This window comes from Trypanosoma conorhini (assembly GCF_003719485.1).
Source record: "Trypanosoma conorhini strain 025E chromosome Unknown Tco_14.4_contig_00392, whole genome shotgun sequence".
NCBI lineage: Eukaryota > Euglenozoa > Kinetoplastea > Trypanosomatida > Trypanosomatidae > Trypanosoma > Trypanosoma conorhini.
Window position 1 is genome coordinate 5,985 of NW_021704482.1, and position 11,834 is coordinate 17,818.

The 11,834-nt window shown below is 53.7% G+C and overlaps 5 protein-coding genes across 5 annotated transcripts, besides 9 other annotated features; all 5 read right to left on the minus strand.

Annotated features, from left to right (window-relative positions):
- Positions 1-64: 64 nt before the first annotated feature.
- Positions 65-95: a microsatellite.
- A 35-nt stretch (positions 96-130) lies between these two features.
- Positions 131-4,600, minus strand: Tco025E_06101 (E3 ubiquitin-protein ligase TRIP12; the record flags this gene model as incomplete). The annotated part of the gene is made up of 1 exon (XM_029372990.1): positions 131-4,600. One exon carries the CDS (start codon positions 4,598-4,600, stop codon positions 131-133), a length of 4,470 nt encoding a protein of 1,489 aa, XP_029226883.1.
- On the minus strand, positions 4,600-5,034 carry Tco025E_06102 (E3 ubiquitin-protein ligase TRIP12; the record flags this gene model as incomplete). Its single annotated transcript, XM_029372991.1, has 1 exon — positions 4,600-5,034. The coding sequence occupies one exon, from the start codon at positions 5,032-5,034 to the stop codon at positions 4,600-4,602; it is 435 nt and encodes a 144-aa protein (XP_029226884.1).
- Positions 5,035-5,484: 450 nt separating this feature from the next.
- Positions 5,485-5,531: a sequence feature (GA-rich).
- Positions 5,532-5,584: 53 nt separating this feature from the next.
- Positions 5,585-5,618: a microsatellite.
- A 404-nt stretch (positions 5,619-6,022) lies between these two features.
- Tco025E_06103 (uncharacterized protein) lies at positions 6,023-6,586 on the minus strand (the record flags this gene model as incomplete). Its single annotated transcript, XM_029372992.1, has 1 exon — positions 6,023-6,586. One exon carries the CDS (start codon positions 6,584-6,586, stop codon positions 6,023-6,025), a length of 564 nt encoding a protein of 187 aa, XP_029226885.1.
- Positions 6,587-7,590: 1,004 nt separating this feature from the next.
- Positions 7,591-7,624: a sequence feature (GA-rich).
- Positions 7,625-7,996: 372 nt separating this feature from the next.
- Positions 7,997-8,030: a sequence feature (A-rich).
- Positions 8,031-8,218: 188 nt separating this feature from the next.
- On the minus strand, positions 8,219-10,027 carry Tco025E_06104 (putative dynein; the record flags this gene model as incomplete). Its single annotated transcript, XM_029372993.1, has 1 exon — positions 8,219-10,027. The coding sequence occupies one exon, from the start codon at positions 10,025-10,027 to the stop codon at positions 8,219-8,221; it is 1,809 nt and encodes a 602-aa protein (XP_029226886.1).
- Positions 10,028-10,130: 103 nt separating this feature from the next.
- Positions 10,131-10,196: a microsatellite.
- Positions 10,175-10,198: a microsatellite.
- Positions 10,199-10,344: 146 nt separating this feature from the next.
- Positions 10,345-10,391: a microsatellite.
- A 152-nt stretch (positions 10,392-10,543) lies between these two features.
- On the minus strand, positions 10,544-11,119 carry Tco025E_06105 (vacuolar sorting protein; the record flags this gene model as incomplete). Its single annotated transcript, XM_029372994.1, has 1 exon — positions 10,544-11,119. The coding sequence occupies one exon, from the start codon at positions 11,117-11,119 to the stop codon at positions 10,544-10,546; it is 576 nt and encodes a 191-aa protein (XP_029226887.1).
- Positions 11,120-11,747: 628 nt separating this feature from the next.
- Positions 11,748-11,767: a microsatellite.
- The last annotated feature ends 67 nt before the right edge of the window (positions 11,768-11,834 follow it).

Below are 11,834 nucleotides of genomic sequence, written 5' to 3' on the forward strand. Positions count from 1 at the left end.
CCTTTTTTTTTCCTCGCGTTTTTTTCCAGTTTCCTTTCCGGCTGTTGTACGCCCATCCTGCGTTGGAATGAGGAAGAGGAAGAGGAAGAGGAAGAAGAGGGTGGTGGCGGCGCTACCCGTTGTTCCAGGCTTACGTCAGCAGAAACGCGCCACATCCCTCATCAATGGCTTGCCGCAGTTTCTTTTCCATCTGCTCTTTGCTATCATACGCCGGCAGCTTCAGGTAGTTTTGGCACGTCATCGCGGAGGGAAGCTGGTCCTGCTCCCGGACCTTGGGCTCCGAGGACGTCTTGCGGACAATTGTGAACTTCGGCCGCAGACTGGCAAGGCCGCCCACCGGAAGATGCACGGAGCCCGTGAGGAAGAGGAAGAAGCGGCGCTGCTCCTCCTCGTTAAAGGAGGCAATAATCTCAAACAGCTGCCGCACGTGGCTGCAGGTCATGGTGTAGCCGTGATCCGCCTGGCAGTTCGCCTCGAGGTCTTCCATCGTCACGAGAGCGGAGTGGCCGTGCAGCGCCTCATGCAGCTCAGCCACCGTCAGCAGGCGCAACGCACACAAAGGAATGCAGTCGTGGAATCCAGCGCGAAACGCCTTGACGACACGTTCCACTCCTTTGCGCAAGATAAACTCCGTGACGGCATCACAGTACTCAAATAAGTTCGCGGAGGTCACCGGTTTATCTGCCCCGCCCTTCACCAACTCAATGGCGTCGTCGCCGGGCAACGTAAAATCAAGCGACAACTCCTCCACACTGCAGGATGTCGCCGCTCCTGGCAGTTGAATGGTCGTGGCACCCTTGTGGGCGGCACGGGAGAGGGCAACGATGGACAAACCCAGCGACTCACTGACGTCAATCAGGTCATAGATGCCACACTCGTCCCCGCGAAGTAACTTCAGCAAGACCGGGGATAGGGGAATGGAGACGATGCGTTTGTCCAACAACGCACGGGCCAAAAAGCGTCCCAACAGCAGGAAAAAGGGCTCTACACGGTCAATCTCAGGCGAATCGGGCGGCAGCGGCCGCGGATACACCCCTGTCTTCGGGTTGTAATACTTTTCGTCTGGTGTTTCGTCGGTCCGGCGCCACAGGCGAAGTTTCATCTCCCGGAGTTCGTCCGAGACAAGCGAGTAAAATTCCATCGTTGGCCCGCTGCCACTTCCATTTTCGTTGTAGTACTCAAACTCCAGCAGGACTGTGTCATTGAGCTGTTTCTTTCCCATAATTTCCATGGCACACAGCAACGCCTTATCGCGCCAGACACGCTTCTTCATGCGGTGCAGGCGATAGGATCGTATAAAGTTATGATCCACGTTGAGTAAGTCCCGCATGCCGTATCTTTCCATGTTTTCCTGCATTTGAACAAGCGAACGGGCCGTGCCGCAGAAGCCAACCTCAAAGAAAAACTTTCGGGTCGTAGCGGCAAACAAAAAATTACAGTCCATCGCGAGATTCACCGCCCACGTTGTGAGGTGTTGGCCTGCAAGCAGAAGGTTGGAGCTGTGCCGCAGGGCCTTGTTGTTCAACCTTTTGTGGACAAACTCTCCGAGCGAGGTTGAGGGTGACCAGACACTCCCCTCCCCGCCATCCCCCCCAGCGCAACCCAGGTGGAGTAACAGTTCGCCCCAGTATTGCAACACCTTGTAAACGGTACCCAAAAGCGTCAGGACATCTTTTTGAGCGGCGGTGAGAAAACAGTTGCTAAATGGATATTCCTGATGCAGCGCCCGCATCACCTCCACCACTGCAGGTGGACGGATATCTTTGGAAGGCAATCTCACACGAGTAGCATCCGTTGGTGCAACGCAAGTCGCAACGGATCGCGACTGCTCCACGGCGTACTCCGGTCCAAAAGGGACTGTGCTGTAGTGTATAGTGATGGCTTCCCCCGCACTACGGCGCAACCCGTGCGCCGTGGAATGACGTTGACGGGGTCTACCACCGCCGCCACCGCCACCGGTGGAAGCAGTGGAGGCTGCAGTTGTGGTGCTAGTCGTCGTAGTCGTAGTGGCGGTGGTGGTGTTCGTGGTAGCATTTGCATTCGTGTTGGCCGAAGTACCACTGCCTTGGCCACTACGTTTCTTCTTCTTCCCGGATGACGACCCCCCGGACGGCGACGACAAGGGATGAAACTGTTGTAACACCTGCAGGATAGTCATAGAGGGCGGCAATACATGCGATTCATACCGCAGGTAGACACGTTGTTGGCTTTTTTCCTGCACCAACTTCTTTGCAGCCAACGAGGAATCCGTCGTTCCTCCTTTACGCAACTCAGGGAGCACCTCTTCCACTAGGTCCTCGTCGTCGATGCGCCGACGACCACCACTCTCTTCCGCGCCTCCAGAGATCACGTTGGAGGCCACAAACGACATCAAAGTGTCCATGCTTGTCAAAGGCTCAAGGCTTACTGTGAGATCTCGACCCTCAGGGGGGGCTCTTGTTGAAGTTGACGTGGAAGCTGCCGAAGTGGAGGCAGGACTCACGCCGCTGGTTCCACGTGTTGCGGAAAAACGCGTACTGCGCGGTGGCCCACTGGGCTCTTTTGAAGACAGGGCCGGAGGAGAACGTCGTGGCACGCCACCCTTTGCCAAAAGAGAAGACCTCGGCTTTTGCTGCTCAGCTGCGTGTGGAACCAGATGCACGGGGATGTGCGCATGGATGCTGTCCACATCACCAAAATTGGAGGGACGAAATTGATCCAACTGCGAAAGAATAGTCTGAAGGTGTCGCACGAATCGTGTAAGCGCACAGGATGAATTTGGCTCCTCCTTTGCCAGTGTTTTTACCAGGTCCACGACGACACGGACGTCATTGGCACGCGTCAGCGTTTCCCTCAGTGCGTGAAGGACATTGCTTGACGCCAGCTCAAACGAAGTAGTCTCATTCAAGAGAGCAAATCGGAGGGCGTCAAAGGCCTGCTGAAGTCGACCTCCCTCCATGAGACTTACAAACTCGGCGAGCCGCTTGATGTGTGTTTCGTCAGCAATGGAGGGAAACATGCCAAGCATACTCTTCGCCTCCTCCACAACAAGCTCGCGCCAATTCGCAATGGTGCGAAGTCGTTCAATAAGCGGGCGTTTATCCTCTTGCCGTTCGGAAACACGTCGCGAGCTCGCCTGATTCTGCGCTTCCGCCTTTATCAAGGCGTTGGTAACACCTTCACGCACAAAGGCCTGTTTATACACAATGGGTAGCTTTTCCAGCAATTTCCGGCAGAGGAGCATCACCTGAACGTTTAAGATAAGGCTGGGGTCTGCGATTGCCGAGACGATTAATTCACACACGGCCGCCTCTACGAGACCACTATTTGTCAACTGCTGCGGGGATGCCAGACACACGGCGCGGTCGATAAAGGCCAGGCTGTGGTTACGCACAATCTGCGTCTCCGACTCGTTGAACAGCATCACCATCTTGGGAAGTCCTCGAAGTATGGTGTCCAGCAATTGGGGACAATTTCTGTAGAGGTTCTTCCGCTCCGTATTCAGCGCGTCATCCACGCTCTTCTTGGTCGTCGCAGGCGCTGCTGTCCTGCTCAAGCCCGGAATTACCTCCAGCATATCACAGAATGTGTGCGACGCCGAACTCCCTCCGTGTTCAGCCCACCCCTCCAAGAGACATTCTCCACAGTAGTCAAAGTCGGTACATCTGTTACAGCGAAACCAGTCCCCAGGCACGCACAACTTCCCGCACTCGTTGCATACATGAGATAGATTGCACCTTGCAAAGTTGGGATTCTTTTCAAGCGGAATTCCCTCCTCCAGAATCCGCAAACGAATCTCGTCAATGCTGGTTCCATCCCCATCCTCCTCCTCCTCTTCCTCCTCATAGTCGAGATCTGGGGAGAAATATCCTCTACGATGCATCATCCCCTGATTACGTTCCGCCAGTAGTTCTGTAAGGATGTTTCCGTAGGCAAGGTAACCCTCAGTGATCCTTGGTAGCAGCCCAGCAAGCGCAATGCAAAGTGTCTTTGTCTGCTCCATCGTCAGTCGCCTCTCGCGAAGCGTTGTCGCCGTCGTCGTGGGTGTTGGTGCTGAATTTATTTCCGTCGGCATATCCTGCGGAAATGCACTCTCCCGCGGAATTGACGCTCGAAGCGTCGGACTTGCAGTGGGGGAGCCCCACTGCTGCTGTTGCAGCGATGGTAGCTGCTGTTCGGAGTGGTTGGTAATCAGCGCCAACATGCAGTCCATCAGGCCGCTCTCAATCACCTTCCGCGTGACCTCCGTGCTATACGAGATCGCCGCGCCGACGAGGGAGAGCGCCATCGTAAAGGTGCCCTCCGTCACGTCGCTGCGCGTGAGCACACAAAGAAGCGCCGGACTGACGTCACCGTAGGCCCGTGCCACAAGCTCCGGGTTTGCGCGGACGCCCGCAATAATACGGTAAAGGCAGGCGATTGCCCTGTCCCCAATCCTCCCATCCTCGTGATTGACACGCGCGCGTATCTCGTTCAGCGAGTCCTCAACGCGGTCAAACGTCGTCGCATCCACACGTCGGCACATGGCTGCAGCACTGGCCCACGCCTTGCGCTGCGACGAGGAGCTAAAAAAGTCCACAAAAGCTAAAAGTGCCTTGACCCCCCCATTCTGCAAACCCATCAAAGCGCCATTAGAACTCTGCGTAATTTTTCTACACACGTCATACACTGATCCGAAAGCTCAATATCCTTCACCTCCAGCAGGTGTTGGAGAACGGCATCCATGCCATTTTCTGACCCAAGCACATAAACCGTAGAAGATATGGCGTCTACCATGTAAGTCAAGACACGTGCGGCCAATAACATCAAGTCCACATTGTGCTCCTTCTTTAAACAGGCCAATATAGGCGGAACAAAAACACTTGGCCGTATGGCTGAAATAGTCACGGAAGTCGCCATGTTTAGTAGATTGCATAGATTCATCAGCCCTACCATCTGACGTTCTTCATCCTCGCTAATGATGTTGTCGCGCGTGGCCACTACTTCCTTCATCGTCTTGCGCTGATCCACGCCGCCTTCCACCTCCATCAGAATGCGGTTGAAAAAACTCTCCATTGCTGACCCCTCGCGTTACGCCGGTCTCGCACTCTTCGGCGTGTGTGTGGTACAGCTGTGGCCCGCTGCCCGCACCCCCACCCCTCTCTCAGCCGCCTGTTTGTTTTGTTCCTGTCCTTACCGCCCTCACCCTCGCCTGGGTGCCTCTTTTTTTTGTTGTTGTTGTTATCTTTTCTTCCTGTATGTCCTCCCTACCCCCCTTCAGGCTGCGCAACTGCACCAAGTTTTCTCCCTCGCTTCTCCCCGGTTCTTTGCTTCGCTTTCTTCCCTGGTACTCCAGCCTCTTCCTTTTTTTAAATTCCTTTTCCCCCGGCTACCCGCTGCTTGTGTGTTGCTGCTTGGTGATGTGTGTAGGCTGCCTCTTTTTGTTTTTGTTCTGTTTTGCGCGCCTCCGCTCGGGCCGTCCGCGCAAGCCCAATATGGAGCGTGAGCACTTACCAGAGTTCTTGCGACGAGGGAGAGAGCAAGAAAGAAAAGAAAAAAAAAAGAGAGAGAGACTCGATGAAGCGGTGGTGTGAGGCAGGCGGGAAAAGCAGCAGAGACGCCGTCGCAAAAACAAAACGAAAACAAAAACAAAAACACAAGACGGGAAGGTTGCAGGGCTTGAGCGAGAAACGGTCTACCAGAGGCATCCCACCGACTGCACAAAGACGTGAACACGGTTCACGTCACGCTAGGAACTCCACGCACACACACAGGCGAAGAAGCACGGAAGTAGAGCAATCTGTCTCTACACATGAACTTCCCTTCGGCCGCGCCGCCAACCCACTATTCCCCTTTTTTTTAGAGCAACAGTGGCACGCGTTAACACAATCCCAAAAACCACCCACCCCCACACCCCGCACAGCCCGCCGCACGCTCTTACTACTGACGCCTATACTATAACTTCACGTATGCAATAAACTAACCTATCATCCTCTCTCTATCTCTCTCTTTACTTCTTGAGTGAGTTTTCTTCTTCTGTTTGTGCGTTCGCGTCAGCATCATCTTACGCCTTTGCGGCTTCTGCTGAAGCTTTGCGCGCCTGCTCGCGGCGAATCTTGCGCATAATTTGGTAATGCCAGTGTTTATCAAAACCCTTCGCCTTGGCGGCAGCATACTCCTCGCGAGCACGCGCCTCACCTCCTACACCCCACGCAGGCATCCGCATCCCACAGCCGTCATCGTCGCGAAGCCACTGCTTCTTTGGCCAATTGAAGACAAAGGGTCCGTAAACGTATCGCTTAAAAATGGAAACTTCTCCGTCACGACGAGCATGGTTCCTTCGCTGCACATAAATAGAACGATCGTACGACTCCGCACTCCAATCAAGCCACGAGAAAAATGCTTTGCCCGCTTCACTTTTGGGTCGATCACAATACCTTTTAAAATAGATGTCTTTGTCATTTAACCATTGAAAATGACACATAAAGGTGTCGTCGTACTTGATGTCTTCAATGCTCACCAAGCCCCCACGACTGTAGTAGGAATAGACCTCCATCATCGTGGGAGGGATTTGGTACAGAAGATACATCACCGCAAAGGGGATCCACACAGTATCAAGGCCGGTCATTCTGTTGAGTCTAACTGCGTCACACTACGAAGCTGTATTCGCTTGTAATATAATTCTAATGCCTTGTCGCACGCAGAAGTCCTGCTGGCGGAAGTACTGCTGTCCGTGGTGCCAACCCCAAGCAGGAGGAGGGAAGTGCGCAAAGACATGCATAAAAAAAAACACACCCGTGGATGGGGGGGGGGAATAAAAGGAAAAGCAACCGAAAAATCCAAGGAAAAAGAAGAGAAGACCAAAAAAAAAATGACTAGCAGACTTCTCAACCAAAGCATGCACAACAACAAGTAACGGGGGGGAAAAAAATGAAGTCACCACCATCCTTATCCGTGTCATCGTTTGAGCCTCCCTCTCTCCCTCTCTCTTTCGATTTAGTTTATTGTACGGACACCGCTTCATTGAGCATTGAAGAGTGGTATTCAATACGGAGACTGTCACAGCACTCATCAGGTCATGGCGGCCATGCTACGTCTTACCACAGCCTCTCTACATGACTGTGAGACTTACTTCCCCCTTCACCACCTCCTTCTTCCCCCCCTCTCGTTTCCTTGCGGTTGCTGTTTCCTCTCGTTGTGTATGTCTCTGTATGCGCCACACTCTCCCTCTCCATTAACATGTGCTGCACTCCTGGTCGTTATGCCTCCAACCCCACAATGTCTACAATGGCGCTGCCGCGGATGACTGTTGTGCCAAGAGGCATCTTCTCCCCGTTCTCTTCTTTGTTGGGCGAGTGACTTTCATCTGTGGCGTTAAAGAGGACAATGCTCATGAAGTGATCAACGCCCCGCAACTCTCCCGAGATGGAACGGCCGCCGTGGAGCTTCACCATAACCCGCTTCTCCATGAAGTGGTTCAGATTAGGAAGGCTTTTCTTTGGCGGCATCCTGCTCTCGTAGACAAATGTACGAGTATGGGTGTGCTTGCCACCTCTGGGCTTCTGCTGTTGCTGTGATTACCACGACGGTCTCTTTTGCCGCCTATTTCGCAGACGACACTGGGCGGGATGGAGAAGAAAAAAAAAGAAGAGGGGGAGAAGAAGAATACAGGGAGAGGCCACTCAGAAAGGCAGTAAGCAACAAACTGATAGAGTGGTGTGGCGCAGCGTCCACCTTGTAACCGTTGTAGCAGCGTCAATACATGGCATGCAAAGGGCACGAGAAAAGGTACAACGACTCCAACATTTTACAAATTTATGCAATTTGTCGCAGTAACACGCGTTTCACCTTCGCTTCTCACACACTCTCACTCTGTATCGCCCGCCCACATTCGTTTCCTGTCTCGCTTCATAAATGAATAAATGAATGGAGAACTGGGGAGCCACAGTTGCGTCTTGCGGTTTTTCCCCTGCGAAGCTTCTTCCCCCTTGCTTTCGTCTATTGGCCATTGTCGTTGTTGTTGTGCATTTCTTCTTACAAACAAAAACAAAAAAGAACAAAACAAAACAAAACATCCACGCCCTATTTGCTTCTTTCCTCCTTCACTTTCCTTCTGTTCCTGGTGGGAAAGGAGGTGGGTGGGATGGGCATTTCCCTCGCTCAATGCAAGAGTGGAGCCAAGCAGGCGGTGAGAATGTGGTTGTGGTTGGTGGTGGTCTTTTACATAGCTGCATACGCAGACGCGGGTCATTGACCCGCCCTATTCCTCATCAAACTCAATTCCGTCTCCAATCTCTTCTAGTAGTTTGCGCCGCTGAACTTCCAACTCTTCGTGCGACTGCATATCGCGGCTTTTTTCTTCCGCGACAACAGCCTTGTATTCATCCGTCATCGCGTCCAGAGCCTCCTCCACGTTATCCGACTCCCTTGCGGCGCTCTGTACTTGTGTGCTGCGGCGCTGCCGCTGCTTCGCCAGCGCACGCTTCTCCTTCACCGCACGGTCTAGGTTCTTGTCACGGAAGCTTTCGTTCTCAAGTATTTGACCAATGACGACCTTTTCTTCCGCCGTGGCGGTGTAAAGTGAGGGAGAGAGCTCCAGCAGGGTCACGTTGCCGTCAATGCCGCCGGCGGCGATGTGTTTTCCCTCCACTGTGGGCTTTGCCGTGTGCAAAGCGTAGTCGGAGACCTGAACACTGAGGGAGGGGGTGGACTGGCGCAGCATCAAGTCCCAGAGATCCAGAAAACCGTCCATGCGAGTGGTGAAGAATACACCAGGGCGCACAGGGTGCCAGGCACCGCTGGTAATATATGAATTGTGATAGAAGGTGCTAAACAATGGCGTAAATTTAAAGTCCTCAAACCACATCCGTGCCGTCCAGTCACCCACGGAAAGGAAGTACTTGGAAAAGTACGGGTGCCGTTGTACAGAGTAGACTGGACCGTGATGTGCATTGAATGTGTTGGGGCCAAGCTTGTCCGCCTGTGTCTTGCCTTTACGATTACAGGAAAGAATAGTACCCTGTTCCGTGCCAATCATGTACTTTGAGGGACCACCTACCTGAGGGTCGTAGTCCAGACAAAGACCACCCAATATGCCCTTCGATCCTCCCTCATTGTTTTTGGGCAGCAGCGTTAGAGAGTCCTCTGGAAGTTTGTGCAACTCAAGCGGTTTGTCGGGGATTCGGCAATCCCAAACATACACCTCACCATCCGTGGAGACTGAAAGTAGTTCGCCTGATTTACTCTGCAACCACTTGATAGACCACACGGGATCTTTATGACTCTCTTCAATAAGAGAGCGGGCGGCAGGGCGTGTCGGCTGCCGCGTATCCCAGTACTGTACAACGCCATTCCAACTCCCACCAGCGATGATATGTGGATCCTTCGAGTAATGTTCAATGCTGCACAATGGGGAAGGGGTCACCAGCGTCTCAACCGGCGTGTTCGGATTCATAACATCCCAAAGGTACGAGTTTGTGTTCATTGTTGGGGTGTTGCCTTGAAATCGCAGCCGACAATAGGCCACCGCAAACCTTCGGCCGTCGTTTTGCCATGAGATCGCCGCGGCTGTCCGCTTCTCCGTGTTGGGGTCTTTAAAGACCGAGATAATCTTTGCAGCGGCAGGCCCCAGCGACTCATCCTCTGGAGGTGCACCCTCCGCGAAGTAGGAGCCGTAAATGTCGATGGCGTTGTTCTGCTTAATATACTTGTCCGTGCACTGCTGAACGAGGCGACGACACGACGACAAGTAACTCTCCTCGCGCTCCACCTTTTTGCAGTATTTCATTTTTTCCTCGAACTCGGTGGGGTCGACGCCGTGCGGCCAGCCACCCTCGAGGTGGGACTGAGCGCGGTGACGCAGTTGAATGCGCTCCGTGTTGGTGCTTGTCTCTGACAGTGACGGCACATTTTGAATCTCCGTCTCGCAGGGGTCAAGTTTGGTGTAATAACTCTTCACCGTGCGATTCGGTGGAATGTCGCTGAGGATCTCTCCCTCGTTGGCATGAAACTCCGGCATCCGCCCAAACTCCCTGCGGGGCCGTGAGTAGCTGTACGACACCTCCGTCATTGCTGTTCAGGGCGGCGGCAGAGTCAAAGTTGGAGTTCCCCACGGAGAGAGGTGCTGTGGTGAGTAACGGCGAGGACGCAAATGAGTCTGGGGCGCTGCCTGCCTCCTTTTTTTCCCCTTTCTTCTTCTTCTTGTTGTTGTTGTTATTGTTGTGTGTGTGTGTGTGTGTGTATTTGCACTTTGTTTTGTGCTGGCGCGTGTGCCTCTGTCCCCTTCTTATTGCTTCCTTCTTGTCCTGCGGCTGGTGGCGGCGCAGCCCTCAAGCGAGACTAAGGCGTGCGTGCGTGCGGCGCACGGGGGCGGAGGAGAGGACGAGGACAGAGAAAAAAGAAAAACAAAGAACAACAAACAAACAAAACAACAATGGCGAGAGGGTAGTTGGAAAATGGGAGTCGGAGGGGACCGCGGAGACCAGCAGCGCAACACAAGTTTGGCACAATCCTCCCTCGCTTTCGCTCTCTCTTTCGCCGCCCCACCTCCATTTTGGGCGAGAAGCTGCAAGCAGCACTTCTCGCTCTACTCCTTCGTCCAGACCTTCCGCTTGATTGTGAAGTCCTCGCCGCCGGCGTCCTCCCGCGGCTTATACACGTAGGCAAAGGAGGTCACCGTTTTCTCTTTGATGTCGAGTAGCACAAAGGCGGGGTCCACGTCTGGATGTGTGGGGGTAAAGGCCCCAGTAATGGAGCCGGGATTGACGAAGAGGTGGCCGTCAAACTCGAAAGTTTTGCAGCGGTGGGTGGCGCCGGAAACGAGGACGTCCACGTCCATCTTACGCTGCACAATCGCCAGGGCATCCCTGTCGCCACAAGGCACCACCTGATGTCCGTGAATGAGGCCAATCTTTAGGTCCTCCACCGTGAGCAGGTGTGTCTCCTGCAACTGGGGGTGGCTCCAGCGGTCAAACTCCCCCTTGGCGCAGTACACCTCCGGCGCGATTGTGCGGAAGTAGTCGTGCATCTCTCGACAGCCGGTGTTCCCCGTCATCAACACCACGTTGATGCGTCCCGGGGCTAGCATGTGGGTGAAGGCCTCCGGTATGGCCGCAGCGCGCTGTGGGACGTGCAGGTCGCCAACGACGAGCACCAGCACCATTTTTTTTTCCAACACGCAACTCACAACTTGCACGCCCGCTCCTCGGCGCCCCTTGCGAGGACAGTAGTGATAGTAGCACACTGCTGGCGAGAATAGCAATGACGACGATAGCAACGGTGAATGCGGCCCGGGCTCGCCGCTGCGCAACGAATCCGACAGAAATGTACGGGGCACCAATGAAAAAAACAACAACACCGGGCCAGAGACAAACGCTACTGCCACCAGCCGGCCCAGTCACCTACCAAAGGGAACAAAACACGCTGGGGAGGAGGGGAAACGAGGACGCTAGTAACGTCAAGAAGAATAAATACATCAACGTAGCGGCAACACCAGAGAGCAGCCAAATGCGGGGAAAAGAAGATGATAAAAAGGGCAATAAGGGTGTAATCCACTAAAGCAAAAAAAAAATACGAATAAATACAAGAGTCACATTTATCCAAGCATACATAAATACACAGCTACAGCAAACGGATGTCAATGAACTGTGGCAATTAGCAGGAGCTCTTCAATGTTGCCGGCCTCACAGCTCTTGTACAAGCAGTCCAATTCACACTCCCACCGCCTCTGCGGCGCGTGCCTCACACAGAACCTCCTTTGCCTTTTGCAGCTCCCCTTCCTACGCCTCTCGCACCAACACCACCACCACCATGTTAGGGCTTCGTCACGATTGTTTGTTTTCAGTGTGCATTTATCCTGCACGTGCTCTACCATCAGT